The sequence below is a fragment of the Pholis gunnellus genome (genome assembly GCF_910591455.1).
Source record: "Pholis gunnellus genome assembly, chromosome: 6".
Classification (NCBI taxonomy): domain Eukaryota; kingdom Metazoa; phylum Chordata; class Actinopteri; order Perciformes; family Pholidae; genus Pholis; species Pholis gunnellus.
In genome coordinates this window covers 1,411,580-1,435,929 of record NC_136532.1, presented here as the reverse complement: position 1 = coordinate 1,435,929, position 24,350 = coordinate 1,411,580, and the positions used below count along the sequence as shown (strand labels likewise).

Here is a 24,350-nt window from a genome sequence, read left to right as displayed (position 1 = left end):
CTGCATGCAACAATTCGTACTACGTAAGGGCAACTGCAGTATGAAAGAAAAAAGAAAAAGCATGCGATTTGGATGACAGCTCTACTCTTATATCGTGAAAACAGTTCACCGAAATTTGTGTTTCTGAAAACGTTTGAGGCCAGAAATAAGGTTGCTGCATCTGTCTTCATTTTATATCCACAAAGGTTAGTTTATACATTTGAAATGGAATTTCGAAGATTTTGTCTGTGTTAATGAGTTTAATAATATACATAACTTGAATTAAAAAATGTTTAAGGTGACACAAACCATTGCAATGGTATTTATATTTCAATAATGTTTATTTGTTTTTTCTCTATGTTCAACAATAACTAGTTTATCACTATGTCCTATTAGTAGGTACATTTATGTTGTTAAGAGCTGTGATTCTGGTTTGAACAGGAAGCCTCACTTGAGTTGTACAGGATTAACTTTCTCACTGTAGTTATCAAATACCTCAAATAACACATTCAGACAGTTTCTGTATTTATATAATAAACAAAAAATAGAACAGAAAAAAAAACAATCCAGGCGGGTTTTGATGACGTAACTCCGTCGCGTCATACACACTCGACAAAAACAAACCGTCGCAGGTTAGCTAGCTAGCTAAACGTCGCTGTTAATCATGAACGGCTACGTCGTTAGAATGACTGCAGTGTTTTGAGAGTGACAATGATTTCGGTGAGCTACATTCTGCTGTGCGGACAGCTGCTGCTGCTGCTGTCGATTATCTTACAATGTCTGGAAGGAATTCACTCGCAAAACTCCTCGACAGCGGAGACTCCGGCTGCTTCTCCTACCGCGGTCCCATTCAGCTCGCAGCCGCCGGAAATCGGGAAAGATGAGATATCCGGGGACAATACGAATAATACAGAGCGCTACGAGTACAGACCCCCGTCTCCAGTCGTTCTCTGCAGCTATCTGTAAGTAAGAGGAAGCGGTACAGTAGTCTGGGTAGGATGCTGTCGCTGGTATGCTAGCTAACGTTGATGCTAAGACTAACGTTGATGCTAATGCTAGCTTCGCGCGGCTGCTGTTGTGAGAGCCTTCAGAGATCTGTCAAATCGCGCTCACGTATCCATCAGCAATCCACGTATGCTCCCCAAAGCACCGCTGTTTCCAAAATGCATACTGTTCTTAAACTGTTCTCAACGTTACACTCAGAATGTCACATAATACGATACAAGTATTATCTTTTGCTTTGTCCAGTGTGAAACAGCTGCGAGCTGCTGTGGACCATTCTTTAGTATGAAAAGAGGGCCCTGTTCCTGTATTGGTGATTTGTTGTATGCAGAATGTACTGTGAGGTCTTTATATTAAACGGTGGGCCTGTCATGTATGATGTGCCATGAAGCGAGATTAGAGCGGTCGAGTCTAAAACCAGAGGGTTTTAATGTTACAAAGGTCGTTTACACATTGAATCAAACCACACCCATTTATGTATTAATATTATCTATGTGTGTATATATCAGTGGCGGTCCGTGCATTTTCTACCTGGGCCACTGCTGTCCTGCAGCTGAAACACAGCTACGGTTATTATTTTGTTCGTGTCAAAATATAGCCAACACCGACTGATAGAGTGCGTCTCCTCTCTGCTCTGACTGCAGCGCGAGGCGCCTATGTGTGCTTTGGGGCGGCGGAGGGGCTCACGGCAGCGTTCACAACAGTGCAGTACCTACGTGCTTTAACGTAAGAGTCACCAGAAAATGAGGGTTTGGAAAGTCGCCAGATTTAGTAAGAGAGTTGGCAATACTGGCACCAGTTAAATATGTCCCCAGAGCAACATTGGACGTAACAATGGTTCCTATCACATATTAAACCAAACAAAAATCCATCTTCATACAAATAATAATATATAAACATGCATATTAAAGCAACTGCAGATGTAAAAACAAATGCATTTAACTTACCAGAGCTGCTGTTCACTATTTAAAGACAAAGTCCTCCTTTCTTTGTTAATAAAGAGTTTAATCTCACGGTTGTTCAGTACATCCGTGCGTTTTAGTTCCAGTAAGAAGTCCTTCTGGATTCATGGACGCCAGTGAAGACAATCGAGCCTCTCCAATTGTATTTCTTGAATGCGTTTTAATGCGTTTGAGGGCTGAAAATGTCCGCTCCACAGAGGCAGCAGATGTTGGGATTGTCACCGCCCAACATGTCAAGCGAGCCCACTGACCAATCACATATGGCTAGGCCAGCTAGCAGGCGCTGGCACGTCAAAGAATACGCCCAACATGTCAAACTAAAGATCTGATTCGTTGAAGACTATGACAATCAACAATATCGTCCCCATTCACTTAAACTGCACATGGATGCACTGGTGAGTCTGCAGGTCTGGGGCCTCTTCTTACCTAGAGACACAGAGGTGAAATCTGATAGGATAAAAGCTCTACTTCAGTGGTCGCCAACCCGTCGATCGCGATCGACAGGTCGATCTCGGAGACTTTCCCTGTCGTTCTCCAAAATAAAAGAAATTCAAGAAAAAAAAATCCTGTGCTTTTATTTTGAAGGGGATTTTGTCTGCAGCCTGTCTGCTCATCATCTCTGCTTGTGTGCACGTCTCAGAACGCGCAACTGGTGGGCCCCACCGAGGCGGGTCTATGAAGCAGTTTAGCCAATTGCTGATTAAAGATATAAATGAGTGACATACAATTTAGCCAATCAGCGTCTTCAAATAGATTCAGAGTGGGGCATAAACGATTTGGCCCCAAGCTGCGCGTTCTCGTCAGAAGTCTCTACAGGCAAGCATGAGCACCAGCGCGAGCACTGCTCCTCCAAGACCCGTTTGAGAGGAGAAGTTTGGCGGAGATTCTGCAGTTAAAGAGCTGATCCCAGATCAGCCTGACCTCACAATCAGACAGCAGACTAGCGGGAAAGGGAAGCAGAACATGAAGCTTCTCTACTAGCTGTACCAGACAGGTTTGGCTAGCTGGATGATGTCATGCTAATAACTTATTTAGCTTTTTAAAACAACAGGGGACAGATCCAGCACGGACAGTTAGGGAGTGAGGGATGAGGAGGTAAGGAGACAGACACCTCACAGACTGCCTCAGACTGGCTGTCTGTGCTCATGAGCCGAACTACAAGGCACTCACAGACAATGTTCAGTCACAGCATCACACTGACTTGAGTCACATGACTTCTGATGGCATTGTGATGGGACACAGAGCTGAACTGCACTTACATTAGTTGCACTGACTGAGAATTGTGTCAGTGTTGTGTTGTAACGTCAGTTGATAAATACAACAGTTAATATTGGTAGTTCATCCAGCCTGCTCATTGCAAATGTGTTTTTTCTTGTTCATATTGTGTGCGGTTAACAAATAATTTCCTTTTTATGTTGCACTGAACTTAAGTCATTTAGTGTTTGATTTCATTCAATTACAATTAGGCCAAATAAAAAGCCTCAAGCTGTAAGTACAGTCTGGACAGTCTTTTTCTCTCAATGCCTCAATAAGTAGATCTTGCCGGTCACCAAGGCAGAGGTCAGGGATCTTGGGCTTAAAAAGGTTGGTGACCACTGGTCTACTTAAAACAAGCTGCACTGGAAGCAGAGCAACTGAGGAACACAGTAGCTGTGCAATGAGAAAATAAGATAATGGGAACAATATTTTTTTAAATTATAATACATGTAGTGTATTTAAGAAAAAAGTATTACATTATAAAATAGCTATAACTTTGTGATTCTGTTTAGGCCAGCAGAGAAGGCTTTGCAGGCCCTGATGACCCACCACTGGTGTGTGTGTGTGTGTATATATATATAAAAATACAATTTCTCCCATCAGAATTTGTAATTAAAAATATCCACAATGACATTCTTACTAGTATAAATTGTTAATCAAGATATCTAACACTTTGATTGTACTTTAAATCCTTGAAAAGTTGAAATGGCGGTTTTAATATTTAATGGCAAGACTCAATGTATATACTGCAGATATCTGTCTTTTAATTTCTTCTTAGTCAATAAGAACATTTCAGACATCCACAATGTCATTTCTTACTATCTACGATTGTCAGCCTAGATATCCACGATGACGTCACTGTCTCCATTCATGTGTATTGGGCTGTCAGTTTCAGATATCCACTATTGTATTATTCATAACTGCAATAGAATAGGAAAAACTCCCATATTTCTAAGATCTACATTCCAGTTATTACTATTCATAACTGAAGTGAGCAGTTTTGTCTTATCTTTTTGGGGGATATCCAGACTACAGACTATCTTTTCTGGATACACCCAAAAATAGATAATAATGTGACAAAACGACTCACATCACTTATGAGTAGTAATAACTGGATGTATAGAAGTTGCTCCTATTGCAGTTATCAAAAAGACAAGTATGGATATCTGAAAATCAGCAATGACGTTTTGTGGATATTCAAAATGACACAAAGGACATCTGGCAGCGTTTTTCATTTTGGATATCTGTAATTCAAGTGATTGTCGTGTCATTTTCATGGCAGTGGCGTACCAGCTCACACCCCTCACTCTTTATCTTCCTTCACACACATGATGCATGATGAAGACCAGAGGAGTTCATCTACTGTCAAGACCCGGTCGATCAGTCACAGAACCACAGCGCCTTCCTGGAGATGGGCCACGGTTGTTTCGGGGTAAGTGTTGTTGCTTTTTCTTTCTTTGTTTTAAGAGAACATGTGATATTGTTTATCATCCAGCATTTGATTTTTTAAAATTCTTTTTTACTGTTTCTGTCTTTTAGTGGGGGGGCCAGACTCAGAAAGAGGTGAACCACACACGGGTTCTCTGCTTCGCCCTGGACGGTATTGAGTGTGCCGGATCCAGAGAGTTCCTCAGAGGAAACGTGCCTTGCATCAAGTAAGGGACATGTGGCAGTACTGTCACCCAAAACCCCAAACAGTATTTATTGTCTTAATTAATAGAATACTTGAAATGCATGCTCACGTTTTAGAATACACCCTTTTAAATCGGCTGATATTTCAATTTAATACCCAGGTAAAATCTTCGGCTTCACCACTTAATGATACTGTAAAGGTAAATGTCTATAATATCATACAGTTATATGATGATAATGTCTTCTCGCACAAAAGGCATAAACAATGTTTCAAGACGTCCTGCAAACATATCCATTATTTTTTTTTGGGCCAGTCTGGATACATTTGAAGTTCTAATAGCTGCCTGTCCAAATAACTGCTAGCTAGAATTAGGTGCCTGTTTTGGTAATGAGTTAAAAATGGCTGGCAGCAGAGACTGAACACAGTATACACAGTACATATATTTTGACTGATACACTCACTCAAAGTATTGGTAGAGCAACTCTTGACAAGATTACAGATTTACCTCGAAAAGACATGCAGTATTGCTGTTGATGCACTGAACATGCTCCCAGATCTACAAATAGTGATCCGGTTCATTCAGGCATCGGGACGTCGCCACTAGAGGGCAATGTCTACAAATGTATGGGGCCACCACTCTCCCGTTTTTGCATTCCTAGCTTCATTTAAAATGTGTTTGAATCATCTTTGAATATCGGCACAATGATTGAGGTTCGTGGCATTAAATATCGTTGAAATGACCTCTTGCACAGATACACCGGCCACTACTTCATCACCACGCTGCTGTACTCCTTCTTCCTGGGCTGTTTCGGGGTTGACCGCTTCTGCCTGGGCCACACCGGCACCGCCGTCGGGAAGCTGCTCACCCTGGGGGGGCTGGGAATCTGGTGGTTCGTGGACTTGATCCTGCTCATCACCGGCGGCCTGATGCCCAGCGATTCCAGCAACTGGTGCACCTACTACTGAGTGTGACTGAGGACGTGGGGGGGGGGGTCTCAGTCAGACACTGTCAGTTAAATAACGAGAACTCCAGTGATGGGGCCTCGGCCTGCCATAGTTATGGACCTGTGGGCCCTGCGATGCAAAGTGGAGTCCAGGGACCTCCTGAGGACTCCTAGAGGGTTCCCAGGATCCTCCCAAGAACAATAAGGAATCTTTTAATTTAAATTGAATCCACTTGAAATGTCCCACAGAATGCAAAAGAATGTCTAATGTACTTTTTCACGAGTACATTAGAGTACACAGTCTCTTTCTCACCTGTAGACCAGTTCATATGGTCCAGACCGGGGACATGTTCTTGCCTTTCAGTCCTGGTCTGCTTCATGACTCTGACTTGGCCGATGGGGGGATCACTGCACTCATATAGTGGCACGCATTATGTTGTGTTACCACGGTTGCAGAGTGGTTTGCATACATAGATGCAATGCTTCTAAGAGGTGGATCAGTGGATGGATCTATAGGTAGTGTGTGCTGAATGAACACGTCCAGCATCAGAACATCAGGTGGTTGTACTGCTTGGAACCGGACCGTCTGAAAAAAGGAGGGTCCTGGTCCAGTTGGTTAGTCCGCACCAGACAGGATCCAAGAGGACTCGAGAGTGGTTCATTTGTGATGTGAAAGCACAACCAACCAACCACAGGGTCCGGTGGTAGTAAATATGTCATTTTAGCACACTGCTCTCCCTCTGTACTTGTTTGTAGCTATGATTGACGCCGTCCGGTTTCAGTCATTATCAGTTATTTCTTTAGGAGCTCTTTGTGACACCAGATAACACAAATAAAAATGATGCTCAGTGAAGTGCAGCATGACCTTCTGTCATAAAAATAGCCAGTGTGAACACGACCACAACTAAAAGGCAACAATGTTCCTTTTCTCTTCTCTTCGTTCTGACCAACTGAGCTGAACTACAGGTGTGAAAGTGAAGCACATCATGGTCTGCGGTCCCTGTTTGGGAATTTGATGAATGTCAATGATAGAAAATACAATTAACTCCCGATGTACCTTGGAATCCACATTTTCTGCAGCTACTGCACTCCAGTTTTTGTGGTAACAGCCTAGTTACACAGTCACTGTTGGCATACATAGTAACTCTCAAAGAATCCTCCATTGCAGTTAAAATTCTGAGCAACGGTCTCAGAGATATCCCCACATGGAGTCGTCATCGTAGGCTTCCACATTCTGTGCTTCCTCTGCCGCTTCAACGTGTCCCAACTGTACTCGGATTGATTGAACATTTCATCCTCTAGCAAGCAGGAACACAGAGCTGAGGATGGACGAGGTGATGATTCAATGTGTTTTCCAGTTATTTTGCTCGAGGAACATTTTGAGACGGGGCAAGCTGTAAATTCCTTTACCTGAGAGGGAAAAAAATCATTTAGCTCTGTGAGGGAGGATTTCCCTCCTCTTCCGACCCTGTATCAAATGTCTTCAACTAAAACTAATTTAGTTCTGACTCGGGACTCGCATAAAATATTCAAATCTTCCATCTTCCACTTTGTTAAGTTTCTCATCTTTACCTGAGCTGAAGGTTTATGTGCTCTTTCATAGTTGGAGCAGGTTTCCGTACGCGAGGATCCACAGCAGTCCACTCGGATCGTCAAGTGGTCGACTCTTCTCATGCAGCCGCTCTAATCGGCTTCTGTTTTCAGCTGGCTGAACTGCTTTTGTGGAAGGCTTTTTTATTTTGCAAGTTTCCACTTAATTGATGATGAGGCAGTTTATATGGTGTATTGAAATATGTGCATAAGATCTTTCCTTTCATGTGGATGTGATTCTCTCCCCTTTAGATTTGCCCTAAACGAGGACAAAACATACGGAATGTTGATTTTCTGGAGTCTCTTGATCTTGTAAGATATTGTATATAATATTGATCCGCCCAACAGAAGCTTTTATATTCTTTGACTTTATTGTTCTATGTGTGTCTTTGCCTGACGTTTTTAATATGTTAACTTTCTTGATTGTCATGTTGAGTTGACGTTTTTGTCCTTTCCCTCAATTGATCTCCATTGGCTTGTTTCGCCTGAAATAAAATAAAAACACAAAAAACACAAGTCAACGTGTTGCATTTGAAATGAAGCTGAGGGATAGGGATTCAGGTTCTACCAGATTGGGCTGTTGTGCATCTTTACTGTGCCCTCCAACTTTTGAATTAAAGCTTCATGTGCTCCTGGGGAACCCAACTTCCTCCTGTCGCGACAATGAGAAGCAATCCAAAGTGTCTCATGCTGTATTCATCACCGTTATGACTCAATAAAAGAGGCTCTGGTACGGTGCGTTCTCTGTTTTCTGGTGAGATTGAATGGGCTGTGCACGGTGGAACGTCAATACAAGACATTGTCTCTTCTCTGTACTTCAAGGTATTGACACAGGTTACAAGATTGGATTGATCAAGCACCATGAGTTCCTATGGTGATGCAGCACGTGATCAATACTCTGAACCAAACTAAATACATTTTTGAAGAAACATAACTGTCTTGACTTCGAGGCACCTAGTAGACATTTCATAACATAATCATTTATTTTGTAATATCGCTGTCTTTCCTATTGGTTACAATTATTCATAGAACCTAGATGACGTGATTCAAACCAGGAAGTGTATTCTACTCATGACTGATGCTTTGTGGAGGTTTTGAAGCCTCAAGTTTTCTATATTGGATGAAGGCCGTCGCCATCTTCCAGTGAACGGAAGTGACCGTATTTGGAATGCAGAGTGACATGGACGTGCGTATACAGCTCTGGCAGTGACCTGTCTATCACAATGTAGCCCCGCCCTAAAGCATACTCCCCTTTATGGTCTGTTTGACTCTAAATGGACCATCATTTACTAAATGAACATCATGCTGTATTGAAGAAGACTTGAAACTATAGATTGAGACCATAAACTCATGTGTACAATGTTTACTGAGGTAATAAATCAAGAGAGAAGTAGAGTCATTTTCTCATAGACTTCTATACAACCAGAGGAGTCGCCCCCTGATGGCCGTTAGAGAGAGTGCAGGTTTCAGGCACTTCCGCATTGGCTTAACTTTTCAATAACAGGTTGTCACAGGTTTTGATAACAAGTGACAAGTTTTGGTTACAAAACAAAGTGAGTTTACAAGTCCTCTGTTGGACGCTCATCTCTGCTTCGGGGCTAGCAGCTTGAGGCTACATTAGCCGCACATAGCAGAACACGCTTGAATCTCCAACCGAGCTGTCTGAGTTGAATGGCATTGTGGGTAATGTAGGCACAGGGTTTTGACAAAGAATAACGTGTGGAGAAAAAAAGATTGTCCATAGCGAGTCTGAGGAAGTTGAAGGAGTGCGATGGGTGGCGTGTTCTTTCGTTACCATGAACTGCACGCACTGTAGTTTATTTTGACTCGATCCCACATACACCGTGCTGCTGTCGGAAATACTCAATAGAGCAGTGGTCGCCAACCCGTCGATCGCGATCGACAGGTCGATCTCGGAGACTTTCCGCTCTCCAAAATAAAATAAAAATAAATTAAAGAAAAAAAAATCCTGTGCTTTTATTTTGAAGGGGATTTTGTCTGCAGCCTGTCTGCTCATCATATTTAGCTTTTTAAAACAACGGGGACAGATCCAGCACGGACAGTTAGTGAGTGAGGGATGAGGAGGTAAGGAAACATGAGAACATCAGGGTAGGGAGTGAGGGATGAGGAGGTAAGGAAACATGAGAACACAAGGGTAGGGAGTGAGGGATGAGGAGGTAAGGAAACATGAGAACATCAGGGTAGGGAGTGAGGGATGAGGAGGTAAGGAAACATGAGAACACCAGGGTAGGGAGTGAGGGATGAGGAGGTAAGGAAACATGAGAACACAAGGGTAGGGAGTGAGGGATGAGGAGGTAAGGAAACATGAGAACACCAGGGTAGGGAGTGAGGGATGAGGAGGTAAGGAAACATGAGAACACCAGGGTAGGGAGTGAGGGATGAGGAGGTAAGGAAACATGAGAACACAAGGGTAGGGAGTGAGGGATAAGGAGGTAAGGAAACATGAGAACACCAGGGTAGGGAGTGAGGGATAAGGAGGTAAGGAGACATGAGAACACCAGGGTAGGGAGTGAGGGATAAGGAGGTAAGGAGACATGAGAACACCAGGGTAGGGAATGAGGGATAAGGAGGTAAGGAAACATGAGAACACCAGGGTAGGGAGTGAGGGATGAGGAGGTAAGGAGACAGACACCTCACAGACTGCCTCAGACTGGCTGTCTGTGCTTATGAGCCGAACTACAAGGCACTCACAGACAGTGTTCAGTCACAGCATCACACTGACTTGAGTCACATGACTTCTGATGGCATTGTGATGGGACACAGAGCTGAACTGCACTTACATTAGTTGCACTGACTGAGAGTTATGTCAGTGTTGTGTTGTAACGTAAGTTGATAAATACAACAGTTAATATTGGTAGTTCATCCAGCCTGCTCATTGCAAATGTGTTTTTTCTTGTTCATATTGTGTGCGGTTAACAAATAATTTCCTTTTTATGTTGCACTGAACTTAAGTCATTTAGTGTGTTCTTGGTCACATCAATTTGAAAGCTGGACCAAAGTGTTTGATTTCATTCAATTACAATTAGGCCAAATAAAAAGCCTCAAGCTGTAAGTACAGTCTAGACAGTCTTTTTCTCTCAACGCCTCAATAAGTAGATCTTGCCGGTCACCAAGGCAGAGGTCAGGGATCTTGGGCTTAAAAAGGTTGGTGACCACTGCACTAGAGCACCATATGTGGGTTAATCCGCAGCCGAAAATAGTCCCAAACAAAGTAACAATTGTTAACTACACTGAGCAGCTGTTTCAGGGAAATGTATATAATTGTGAGCTTTTGATTGATGTCTTTGTTGGCAAAGCTACTGTAATTAATTTTTCAAAGGCAGAGAGACTACAAATTAGTATGAGGGTAAACTACTACTGACATACTGTATATTGATAATGACAGCCGCAATCAATCTTTTCTCTAAGACACTGTTAATCTATTCTTTACTTTTCCAACCATCAGTATTACTCTTACATTTATGTAACATTCACCAATATCAAAGAAATACATGTAGAATCAACACGTGTACAATGAACACACAATTCTAAATACACAAACCACCAGACACTTCGGATCAATATGTTCACACTGACCAAAAGACCAGTATTCAGTACTATTTTCAAAAAATACTACACCATTTTTTAATAAGAATATAGTATATATACAGTGATAGCACTTTAATTTCATTAATACAAGAGTACCACTGAGCTTGAGAGTTTCTCAGTGTATTGAATGGCCCTGAAAGTGGCATGTGACTTAAATGCCTGAACTTCCGACGGGATTTGTGCAACAACCAATCAAAGTACTGCCATCGTGGCTGTTACGTGTCGTGTGTTTGTGCTCTCCCTCTGATTACCCTCAGTGTCCTCTCGGGTGCCGCCCTGTTCCTGGATGCCAGTTGACAGCTGATTGAACGTGGCTGCGTTCGAGCCTAACTAGGCCGTGGTTAAAGCGAGAGGAGCGCCACACGGACGGGGTGGAGCACAGCATAGGTGTGACGCTGCGGATCAGCTGTGGAGCACCGTGGGAGCACCGTGGGAGCACCGTGGGAGCACCCACCCTGTCTGTGAATAAATCTCGTTAAACCATCCTCAGTTGCCCGTGACTCTCTTTCCCCGGGAAACAAACGCCGTTACTCCCCGCATCCCCTAGATGCCAAAAGGGGAACGTAACAGTGGCACATACCATTCAGTTTGCTACTGCTCGAGTCAGCTCTCACTGATAGTGATCAGCTCAGTGTAATACATTCTATATAATAGTTTCCACCAGGAAAATCCTCTTTCTGTTTTTTAAATAAGGTCTGGGGACATGTATTATACCATATATTCATATATTTAAGAAAAATGTTACCCGTTATACCAACACAGTTTGAGGCTCAACTAACTATGTATTTGAACTGCATTTCCATGTCTCAGTACTTTTACTCAATAAAGTTGAATCTAAATCATGTTTAAGTAGGTTCTATATTATATTGACAGTGGATGTTAGATCTTGTCCCTTTTCGTCTCAACAGCAGGTCTATAGAATAACCTTTATTATCATCGGTTATGCAGTAAAAAGAGTGTTTTATGTTGCAATAAATATACATGAACCTCATGACACTTGAACAACAACCATCCAGCTCATGATCTTCCATCACGAAAATGAGGATTTTTCAATGGAAATCATTACAAAAAAAGTCACACAGTACTTAATACGTTTACAACAGGTCGTTTTGGTTTTCTTTGGCTGTTTGGATATAATTGTCTGTGAGATTTGAGAAAGGTGAATGGAATGGGGGGGGGGGGGGGGGGGACATTGGAATTTGGCCTTTTTTGCTAAATCTTTCCCTCATGGCGACTTTTTTGTCAAAAGCTACTAGCGACAAATCTAGTGACTTGTTCTGGTGTTATTGGAGACTTTTGTGACGTTAAAGCACGTACGTTCTGCACTGTCGTGAACGAGCAGCGGGTGCTGCTCCTCCGCCGCCACAAAGCACTCATAGGCCAAATCCCAATGTGCCCCCTTTACGGACTCACGGACTTCGAGGCGCGCTCCCGCGAAGTCCGTGAGGGTTTAGGGCTGTCCCGCTGTTAAACCATCGAGTGTTTGAGGGCTCTCTCGCAGACATTTTGAGCCCTTTATGAACCCTTTCCATAAGTCAGCATGGTATGCTGACTTAGCCTAAAGGAATTACCCAGAAATCATTGCAATGTGACATTAAACACGGGTAACCTGTGGACGCATGGAGACGTTAAAAAAAAGGTAAACAAAGAGGACGGCTCAGTGTGTTCAGCCTGGAGTATTACATTTACACAGAAACATTAAGGGGTAAAGATGGAACAAAAAATAAACATGAAATCAGAGAATATGTATTCATTTATTCATCAAATATTAGATTTAGTCATTGAAGCTGTTTTTACAAAAACGAGTAAATAGATTATATGAAGTTACTTCTCATCTTGTGAGGAAAGAGCCTGAAGACTTTACAATCAGGGAGTACAAAGTATTTTTTGTCATTTTCATGGTAACGTGATATGTTGCAGCAAAGTGCTGCTCATATTTACACCATCTCGAGCCCTCACAGCCTCTCACACTCACCAGGTGACGTCAGTAAGTCCTTGAGGGTTCAGGGTTTGAGGGTTTAGGGGGGACGTTGGGATTTGGCCATAGGCGGTAACTCGCGCAGCAGTAGCTGCAGTCAGAGCAGAGAGGAGACGCACTCCCGGCGTATTCTCTGCAGTTAGTGTATCTACAGGTGTTGGCTTCATTTTTACACGAAACAAATAATAACAGCTGAGTTTCAGCTGCAGGACAGCAGCGAAGGCCCAGGTATAAAATGCACGGCCCGCCACTGCTTCAAATATATATTTATTTGGGGCGATATTTTAAATGAGACGTGTAGAATAAAATGTTTTTGATGAAATATCACAATTTGAAGGTTTGTTTTGGCTGCCTTTTCTCTTAAAAGTATTTGTAACACATGATGTACCGAGGAGTGTCAGAAAGCCTCTGGCTTGGATAAACGGTGTAGTTTTGGAGATTGTTTGAAGAAAACATGGTTTTGGGGCTCAGATTGTTTTAAAGCCTCAGTAAAACAGGCCCAACCCAGCTGGGTGGATCTCACACACAGGAAAAGATCTTTGACCTTTAGACCAGTCTGATCCTGTATCAGGTTCCCTTGCCCTCGTCAGACAAACCTAACATGGGATCATGGCTTTATCATGCACCGCCCTGCTTGACATTTACATGTGAGGGATTTACTCTGATAATCTTTTGCAGACTGATTGACGATACATGCAAAACTGTAGCGAAAGATTATACATTCTGATCCCAGACAATAGCGAGGGATGCAAGGAGTAGTACAGCGCTCAATTCAGCACTGTCATGGTAAATTGAAATCCTCTGTTGTACTCTGTTGTATGTTAGACCACCGCTGTGTGCTGTTCAAAGCTTCAGGCTTTCAATGTCACGGGAGGCGGTGTTGGACTATTGAGAATATAGAGAGCGAGAGAAAGAGAGAGATGCTGCCTTCACCAAGAGAAAGATGTCAGAGCTTGGCCTGTGGGAAGCACGGGGATAATGAGCAGCCGGACCGATCCATGGCCTTGACAGGGGATGCTCTTCTTCAGCGGCTGGAAAATATATCCAGAGGGCCTCCAAATGCCAGTTCACAGCCCTGCTGTTGCATTTTGTACAAGCCTAGCGCCTAAACAGGCTCGGTCCAACAATGGCTACCGATAAGCTCCAGGTAATGCTGTCTAATAAAAAAAAATTCAGCTCAGTATGTTACTTTGAAACTTACACCAATCTTTTATGCAAGAACTAACAAGTTCGCTTGGCATTGGAGAATAACATTGACATGTGTATGAGTCAATGAGGGATTCCTGTTTTTCTTTTTAAGGCTTAGGTGAGAAAAAAAACAGGAGAACTTGTACGGATTCATTGCTCATTCCAAAATATTCCATTATATGTACAACATTTTCATATTAACAATGGATCAAATTAAAAACAGACTAATCTGTAATGTGGAAGTCGTCGCTCTGAGTGATGAACCCACAGTGAATTTTCACCCGACTCTGCGCTTCCCCTCAATTTTAGAGAGCATTTTAGCTTCTTTTAGCTTCTTTTATATCCCCCAAAATGTCTTTACACCACCTGACCAGCACCAGTCAGTACACGGGCAACATTAGCGACTAGCTGGTGAACATAGAAGAGCATTTAGCAGCTAAAGAGACGGATGTTTTTTTCACAGGAAATTGGTGGAGACCAAAGAAATAGAGTGAATATTCAACAAATTCTTTGTCAAATACAGCAGCCCGGTCAGTGGTCCTACGCTTCAGGCTGTGAAATTGATATGCTGATTCTACATAAACTATAAAGACTATAAATAAACTATAGAAACAAAACTGTTCAATTGAATTCTATACAATCAGACTTCTATACAATCGGAGGAGTCGCCTCCTGGTGGTCAGTCGAGAGAATGCAAGTTTAAGACACCTCCACATCAGCTTCACTCGTCAGAACCGGAGGTTGCCGCCTGTTTATAACTAGTAACTAGCATGCACTAGGGCCCGTCATGATAGCATACACTGAGGCTCGTCGTAACTACCTTACGCCACTGTTGGTTAGGTTTGTCATACAGATGTTAAAAAATGCCTCGGTACCTCGGTATCAGACCCTGAGGGCCACTGACCATGAGGTGGTTTGTGGAGGAGTTTGGGAGTGAGAAGGGTTCAGAATATTGGATTTACATTCACCAAATGGCCATAAACACAACTCCAAATGAATGCTAAAGTAGCTCTGTCTGCTAGGCAAAAGTTTGATAACAAGTTTTTACAGTGAGGTCAAAGTTGTTCTTCTCAGACTTGTTGCACTGCCACCGAGCAGTTAGTGTTAGTGTGCAGTGCTTTTTTTAGATCTTTTTTTTATCACTGTATACAGCTGTCTGGTAAAACTGGACACAAAGCGGATGAGAGCGGTGAGAGTTTCCTTTTCAAAAGGAAACAGAAACTATCAGCGAATATCAATAATCTGTATTTTGCCCATCTTGTGAAATTGTGAATTGAATTTCACAGCTCACAATTTCACAGTAGAAGTGTAGCTCGGCTCTTACCTGAATGCAGCTGTTCCAGGTATGACCTCATAGATGTATACACCTGAGCTCACATCTGGAGCTTCGCTCTCACGCTCCTTGAGATCTCGAATCAAGCTGGACAAATGGAGACAAAGATAGATTAGAGGAATCTAGAAACAGTCTGTTCCAACTGAAACTACTCCAACGGGATAAAGCCTTTTGGTCAAAACATGGCAATTGAAAAATTATTCAGTCATATATATATCATATATATATGAAAGGATTGGCCTATATATATTTAGTGTTAACATGTTACTGAACATCATTATTTTTAAATTAAAAATGTATGTATGTATTTGGGGACTATATTGACTCATTTATATATATTGTTATATGATATATACACTGTATATTGCCTCATTTATTTATTTCAAGATTTATTTTATAGGGATAATTATTTCTTTCGTAGGTATATTTATAACTAATATCTAATTTTGAGAAAATGTGCTATACTCTATCACAATATGAACTGATATTGTTATATGAAATTACATATGCATTGGTGAAAGATTCTATCTAAATCACCCATCGCTACAATACACTTCAAGTAGGGAACAGTAACACAGCGAGCCGTCAGCTTGGCCAGAGACTCTTGAGACTTGTTGAAAATGGATGTCTTCCTAAAACAAACGTGAAATGTGTTCTTGTGAGGTTTACTTACGATGGTGAGAGCTGTATCATCCGGACACCTATGTATTTACTTTTTTGTCGCGTATTTCCTAAATGCAAATGAAAGGTTGAATAAATCAAATATTTAAATGAGTGAAAGAGAGCACAAAGTAATTCCTGGAGACTGGATCCACAACACCAGCATTAGATCCTTCTCACCGTGGACTTGTCTGTTGTAGGAATCAGCGAGGAATTGGCGTATTCTGTCGGCAGGGATGGCAAAAGAGATTCCTGCTGCCACTTTCAGGGTATTCATTCCTATTACATCTCCATCCTGTTCAAAAAACAGAATGGAAGGAGGATGAGACCAGATGTGCCTCTATGCAGCCATGCTTTAATGCAAACTGAAGAGACAAAAAATAGTCTCACCATCTCTCCGCACCATTCTAATGTATGACCTTCCTCACGATAATAAATGAAACAAACAGAAAAGTCCATCCAGTTTTTTTGCCGTTTGAGGTTTAAACTACGCCATCTCAACCGGGTCTCATCAACACCAAATCTTTTTGACTTGTCAATCCATTAAGTTGGAAACAGTAGTGGAGTCAGTATAACGCACTTTAGACTGTTTGCGTTTATACGCTACAGGTTTAACAGAGTGAAACAGCTTTTTGCATGTCTCTGAACGCGTTTACCTCGAAGTAAATGGAATTGCCAGGTATGGACGGAAACTTGGCAATTTTGGCCTGAAGTATTTCATCGGTTTCATGTCTCAGCGAGAGTAGTACGGCTCCTTTTCTTCCAATGCACATCCCAAAGCTCATAGTCTATTAAATGTTCCTTTTACCTTCAACAAAACCCATCAGTCTTGGTTATTGTAGTAACTTATCTGGCTTTTCACAGTGAAGGACGATTCATAAAATGCACCGTCGGTATGGCAACTGTTCTGCTTTTAGAGAGAACTGGAAGCTGGAGGCAGCGACCCTGATACATGGATGTACCATCTGTATGATTTTATTCCACGGTAACAATGCAAAGGCCTCCATAATCAGTTCCTGTCCTAAAATACTGTGAGGGAGGCTTAATGGTGAACCTGAGGGAACAGACTGGAGACTTTGGGTATTAAATAAAACAAAATCATGACCTTAGTCTTCACTGTCATGAATAAAACAGGAAAGATTGCCTGCATAGCAGAGGGCATAACAAATATGCAAATGATGAATAATGGTATCATCACTTTTCATGCGATATAGCACTATAAATCTCTTACCAAGTTGATAAGCGGCCCACCAGAGTTGCCATACTGTGAATCAACAGAGCAACAACAATATTTTACTTACTCATCGTGAAAGTGGAACAGAAATTGTCAAGACAGATCGAATAAAAATGCAGAACCGAGCCAGGAAACGATTGTGATTGTGTTCTCACTGACATTAATGATGGCGTCGGTTTGGATGTAGTCCATGTCCGCGTCCTTAAAGCCCAGCTCCAGGCCGTTGCGCTGAGCGGTGCTGATAATGCCGGTGGTGACAGTGTTCTGCAGGGAGAAGGGGCTTCCCCCCGCCACCACAAACTCACCGGGACGCAGGTCTGAGGACTGGCCGAGAAGGAGCGCAGGCAGGGGACTCTGCAGCAAGTCACACAGAGAAGGATAGCAATCAGTTTTATGAATGGAACAGGAACATGCTGGGTGCAATGATGTCTTAATTTAATTTATTAGCTCAACTTAGTAAGATTACTTAAGGTCAGCAGGCTAACTAGCCCTCTTACATACTAGGATTGGTTAGTACAGATTGAATAAAAGGTCAATGAGGCTACACACAGCTGACCTACTGTTTAGTAAGGCTTGATAGCAACAATAAAAGTCCACTCATAATTTGTTATTTAGCAGTTTTAACAAAATGGGGACATGTTGGTTGTCCATCAGCGGTAACCTAACAGACTCAGACGTGTCATTTATACGTCAAAAGTTTTTACGTTGTGAAACAGCTTTTTGCTTTTTGCTTAACGCCAAGTCTATACTGTCTATACTAACAAAACCACTTAGTTAGGTTTAGGAAAAACAACATGGTTGAGCTTAGAATAACTATGTAAACTAAGTAAAATATGTATGTAAACAACTTCACTAACATAACTTAAAAAAAAAGTTTGCCAATTTGGCACACTGGTCTCCAACAAGTTCTGTGTTTATTTGACACATCCTCCTCCACAATAAATGTCCCCAGTTCATTTGTTATTTTGAAGTTTTATTTTGAAGCAACAAAATAAGGGTTATGTTGGGAGCCCATCAGCAGTAACTCAGATTCCAATGCAGGCGAACAGCCACGACAGTTAATGCACCCCGGCAGGATCGGCAGAAAAGTTGCATTAAAAAGACAGAACTGGATTGTGGGTAATGTCGCCGGCAGGTTTCGATGAGAAAGAATAGAAGAAATAAACAAAGACCAATAAAATGAAAAAAAAAAAACTTTCATTCTGCTGCATTTATTTTTATCCTTTTATTTTTTGACTGGAATTGTAATCACAAAATAGTTCCCCGCTTTTCTCAGAAGTGCTCCAATGGACCTAAACTGTGTGTCTAGTTTTATCATTTTCCATCAAGTCTTTAGGGTGGTATGTGTGTAACAACTACAAAGCAATCTCTGCTTATTAACAACTTTGTTAACATTATGAATTAAAACCACTAATAATCATTCATAGCTCTGATTGCTTCATCTCAAGCTGAATCTATGCCCCTGGCAATAAAAGCTGCTCTATTTGAATCTTTGCCTATGTTCCCGAGACCAAGCACTACACTGGGAAAGCTTTTGTTTTATTAGCACCACCCTCAACATGGGATTTGTGGAGTATACAGAAAAGTAAACTGCCTGCCTCCTCAAGGCTGATGCCATTCGTCTCTGGGGTGTCTTGCAATGCTCAGCCAAATTTATAGCCAAATCTCCCGCGGCGTGGAGTCTTATGTCATCACAAATTTGCCTTTTAGGCAGGCTTTAGAACTATCTCTACAAGGAATGTAACCCAGAGAGTTATAGCATTGTACAGCTGTCACCACTCCCTGATTGTTTCTCAGACTAACTCCTTCACCTACAAAGCAGTCAAAGACAGTGATTCCTCTGGCTTTCTCTTTGGGATTCTTGAGGTACTCTGTATTCAGATCAGCACAAAAAAATGTTAATAATGTGCTTCATGCTGAGTGGAGTCTGACTGAAGGAGTGGAGAATCCACCTCTGCCATACAAAGCAGCTGGTTGTGTAAGAGCGTGTCTGAGCAGTGACATGTTTTATTCAGAACAGCACTCGGCTTTACGGCTTTACGAGACATGACCTAACACCGCCCCAGAGGAATTCAGACAACAAATTGACCGAGTGAAGAAGTAGAGTGTAATTTTGGTGGGCAGAGGCCGTTGTTGATTTTCTTCATGGAATAACTTATTGTGTGGGGTTAATACACTTTGATGACAAGCTACGAGGCCAGAGGAAAACACAGGACAGAATTTATTCTGAGGCCCTTGGGGAGCTAAGGTGACACAGTGTAAACTCACATCTGGTTCGATTTTGATGAGAGTAATGTCCATCTTCTGGTCCACGTCCTTGACTGAAGCGTCGTACTGCGAACCGCTTTTCAGCTCCACTTTTATCCGCAGCTTGTTGTTGAGTACGTGAGCACTGGTGAGGATCCAGCCGTCCTCTGACACTAAAAACCCAGAGCCACTTGACACAGAGACCTCCTCACTGGAAAATGGCACTCTGGCAAAAGGAAAACATGATTTTAGATCTGTTGGAATTTGAGTGTAGAAAGGGACAATTAATGTTCTTGCTTCGGTTACATTTACCCTTAGAAAAGCTCTAGCTCAGGGGTCGCCAATAGGCAGACTGCGGTCCGGATCCGGACCCAGATGCTGTCCTATCCGGACCCGGACGTGTAACTGATGGATAATTGAGAATTATACATTTTGGCAGAGCGCTTCTATTTTAACCTGCACAGCTTTTCCAGCCTTTACGGCACTCGTTCAGCAGGAAATACACCGACCAATCACATACGTTGTAAATCATCTCACGTGACGCTACTCAGCCAATCGAATATCTGTATTCTGAAACGCATCGTGAGCCGAGTGAGATTTGGACACAGACACGGGAGACGGAGAGAGCAGTGGGAAAAGTTAAGTCAGAGAATTTTACATGGCGTGCTCTAAAAAGAGAAGTGGACCACGAAAACAGAGCTTTTAATAAAGAAAGGACGAACCTCTTATTTGTTCATTCATCCTGCTGGCGCTACTAAACGACTCATGTGTTCAGATACCGTGGCCATTATTAAATGCGCCGATGTGAAACGCCACCACGAGACCAAACACACATCTTTAGACCAAACACTCCAGTCTGACCTGAGGACGAGATGTTGAAATGTGTAGAGATTGTTAAGTATAAAGTTCACTGAGACCATTATGATGTGAAATGGATTTAACAAAAGAGAAGAAAAAAGTTCACTCCAGCCACACTTTCCTTTTTTCCTTTTCATTAATTTTTCAAAAATCAAGCAATTTCTTTTAAGATGCAAGTTTTTCAAAAATTCATTTGTGTATTTCATTTTAGATGGAGCCCTTATTTTACTTGAAATGAGAGAACATTTATTTTTGTATTTCTATGTATTATTTATAATCCATCCAGTTCAATTTTAAAACGTAATTATATATTATATTTTAAAATATAATTGATGTGTACTTTCTTTATTTGATTTGACAGTTGTTGACGACACAGAGACTTTGTTACTACTAGGCTTCTTGAATATATATTGCACTAAATAGCGCAAGTTAGATATTATTGTAATGTTCCGGACCTTTGCACGAGGAGATTTTCTCAATCTGGACCTTTCGGAATTTTAATTGAATACCCCTGCTCTAGATGCACCACAGCTGGGATGATCTTGTCCACCACATCTGCAATGAAGTTGAACTTGTAGCGCATACTTCCTTGATGTTGCATTCCTTAGAGGACACAGGACAATAGATGACAGTTTAGGCCACTAAACTACTGTGATGGATTAAATCTGTCTCAGAGGTTGCCGCTTGGTTTCAGTCCACTGAAAGACTCAAGGGGGAATTCACAATTTGAAACCGCTATAATTTGAAACCACTATCTGCACTGTTTACAAAAAATATGATGTACTAAACTATAACATCGCAAACATGCCCAAAGAGTTTAGCGGATGAGCGCAATTATCCTTTTTTTGTGTCAGATTGCAATTTTCCTTGTGGCAAACTACAAACGTGCTTGAGGCCAATGCGTCGGTTGCGCTCCCAGTAAGAAAAGGGAAAAAAGTAGGTGATTAATTCAATGTGGATACATTGTTTTCATATAGTCTTTCCTTTTTTTCTCCTCTTTATTTCTCGCCATAGTGTAAATGTTAGGCTGAATTTTCAGAGCACATGGCTCATGTTAGACTTTTAATATCAGCTTTTATTGGTGTTAATTAAAGTGAGTTCATGGACTTCAACACAAACTGGACTTCACATAAAAACAAAGATGAAGCATTTGCCAAAGCCATCTATTCATCTCTGCTACCTTGCTTTATTTATACAGTTTATTAGCTGTTTTAAAATCTGGTAGAGTTGAAGGCTGGAGTGCCTACCAGAGGAAATGGAAGGTCAAACCTCCACAGTTTGAAAGGCGGGTTGGGTTCTATTTAAAATGCTATCTGCTGTGGACACCTGTGTTTGAGTCACCTGAGGGCAGTGCAATCTCTTCCCCGATAATATCTCCAAAATGATCTTCGCCTGCTCTCTAAGCAAACACGCAATCCCACTTCTGAAGCCACCACATTCTGACTGATGCTGTGTTTACAGAGTTGCACAAATGAACTTGTCTCTGCAGTAACAACCTTTTGAGCAAATGCCAGCCTGCCTATTGCCAAGAGCTACTTTGGCACCAGCTATTTTTGCCTGTCAGAGAGCTGAACTAACAAATCAACAGTATCCTCCCTGTTGGCAGGGAGATCCTGGGCCTTTCACTACCCTTTCAATTACGCTGAACTGCTTCATGCCAACTTGTGTGATTATTGTGGATCATCCATCAGATGAATACTTATGTGACGTGCCATCTAATCTGCTATCAAGTCTTCAAATTTGAAAACAAGTGTCGATCTGCACATAGAACGCCATGTAGATCACACATTCAGCATTTCCATCACAAATGTGTTATTTCAAAAAAGGGTTACATGTCACAACCTGTTAACTTAATGGTGTTCTCAAACATAGATCATGTTCGTTACACCTCAAAGTTTGACAGTGGGCCTCATTCACCAGCCGTTTTGAGAAAGAAATTTCTTCTTAAAACCCAGTTTGCACAAAGATTCTGACATTTACCAATGTTTTCTTATTTGGGATTTCTTCTTAGGTAAGAATAGAATCAGAGCACACTAGAGAGCACATTTGAGTTCTGATATGTGTGCTTAATGTTTGGTTATTGTGTTTTCTTCTATTCTACAGTTGCATATTAGGCTATAAGATTTAAATTACAATCATACAAAATAATAAATTCTTATTATTTTACAAAACATTGTAGTCTTTTAAATGAATAAACATTACACTAATTCTGGTGAAAAACCTTCACATTTTCTTGGGAGAGGACTCCCAATCCTAACCTTACCACCAGATGTTTTGTTATGAGGTGTTCACACCAAAATGATCGCGTCATTCGCGCCGCCGGTCTCGCTGGGGACTATTTGTGTCACGCGAATTTGCGTGATTCACGTGAATCGCGCTGGACGCGCCGGAGAGGGGGCGTGGCTTATCGCCCTGAAAGCTGTTCAACTGTCCGCCATCTACCATGGAACAAATAACCTCTATTTCTGCTTAGTACGTGTTGTGGAAGTCCCAGATATCCCAGGAAACTAAACGCCATCATGTCTGGTTTCATAACATAGTCCAGAGGAGCTCCGTGAATTCTATCGAGGCGTATTCACTGTGCAAGCCACACGTCGGCTGTTTACTACAGCTGTATGACCACAAAATAAACTGATTTGGCTGTGATTTAACGGCAATAAACCGACAAAAAGGGACTCCGAAATAGCTACGTAATGATGCCGATTTGTACTCGTTTTCTCAATGGAGCTCGGATCGATCGGTGCTATGCTATGCTAACATTATAGCAGCTCCATCAACACTCACAATAACGTCATCTAGACGTAAATACGGCAGCATCTATTCATTGTTTGTACCATATGGTTTACACACACACATTCATACACATTGTTTGGTCCCGTCTCTACTAATATGAGGTATCGATAATAAATAAATTAATTCATCATGAAGTTTGCTAATCAAATGTAACCTATATTTCTGTAATGTCATCTTTAATAACTTGTTCAGGTAAATATTTTCAACTATTGAAACGAAAAGGAACTTAAGTTAATCACACAACTCACCTGAATCACACCAACCCCTCTGGATCAAAATTACCGCTGGACCCTCACCAAGCTCGGCTCTCCTGTTCTCGGCTCTCAGGCGGCAGATTGCTGGGGTACGTCCGGCCGTCGCTGCCGCATACTGGGCCGGAGGATGCGCACGCGCAGGAGCTGCGGTGCCCGCCGAGCTCCCCCCGACGGAGTCGCACAGCAGCCCCTCGCCGCAGGGGAGGCCACCACCGCTCCGCTCCCCGCTGGCATCGTCCTCCCCGGCCGCGCACACCGCGCAGCAGCCGCATCCATCCCTCACCTGCCCGTAGTAACAGACCTGCCGCGACGGCGGAGCGCATTGAGAGGCGTCGCAGACACGCGGACAAGTTTGTCTCTTTGTCAGCGGACCGGCGTGAACCGCAGAGGTGAGGAGGGTGAGGTATGCCACCGACTTCATTCTGACCCTAAAGTCTCTTCTTGTAGACTCGGTCTAAACTGGTGTAGCTATGACCATCCACTGCTTGGGCTCCATACAGTTCATCCAGGTAGATCCAGGTAGGCCTTGGATACACACCACCACGCCATGACAGTCATGTCACTGCTGCTGTTTTCATAGCCTGTAGCACTGGCTGAGGGCCAGTAAATATCTTCCAGTAGCAGCATTCTAGATCAGGGGTCCCCAAACTTTTTCCTGTGAGGGCCACATCACTGAACATATCGTTTGACCTAGGGCCGCACAATTATGGGGGGGGGGGGGGGGGGGGGGGGGTGCTGGGGTGCTACGTGCGTGCTACTCGCAGGTGAGCGACTGTTGCATCGTGCGCGCGGATCGGGGCGGAACACCGCCGTGCGCGATACGGAGAGC

General features: G+C 42.4%; 2 protein-coding genes across 2 annotated transcripts; one reads left to right on the top strand and one right to left on the bottom strand.

The window, feature by feature from the left end:
- The first annotated feature begins 599 nt into the window (after positions 1–599).
- tm2d2 (TM2 domain containing 2) lies at positions 600–8,094 on the top strand. The gene is made up of 4 exons (XM_079160479.1): positions 600–941; positions 4,545–4,632; positions 4,740–4,855; positions 5,586–8,094. Exons 1-4 carry the CDS (start codon positions 691–693, stop codon positions 5,797–5,799), a joined length of 669 nt encoding a protein of 222 aa, XP_079016605.1. The 5' UTR covers positions 600–690; the 3' UTR covers positions 5,800–8,094.
- On the bottom strand, positions 7,825–23,942 carry LOC306696911 (serine protease HTRA1-like; the record flags this gene model as incomplete). Its single annotated transcript, XM_079160637.1, is given in 11 exon segments — positions 7,825–7,852; positions 15,467–15,562; positions 16,149–16,206; positions 16,316–16,430; positions 17,367–17,399; positions 17,529–17,723; positions 19,638–19,842; positions 20,984–21,077; positions 23,516–23,603; positions 23,605–23,693; positions 23,696–23,942. Coding segments are annotated over 11 exon segments (1,248 nt in total).
- Between the last annotated feature and the right edge of the window lie 408 nt (positions 23,943–24,350).

What these genes read in the sequence shown, in the direction of transcription:
- tm2d2 (XM_079160479.1), top strand. Translation starts at nt 691, where the DNA reads ATGATTTCGGTGAGCTACATTCTGCTGTGCGGACAGCTGCTGCTGCTG. An exon ending in TGGGCCACGGTTGTTTCGGG is followed by an intron (nt 4,633 to 4,739) that starts GTAAGTGTTGTT and finishes TCTGTCTTTTAG; the next exon opens with TGGGGGGGCCAGACTCAGAA. An exon ending in GGAAACGTGCCTTGCATCAA is followed by an intron (nt 4,856 to 5,585) that starts GTAAGGGACATG and finishes CCTCTTGCACAG; the next exon opens with ATACACCGGCCACTACTTCA.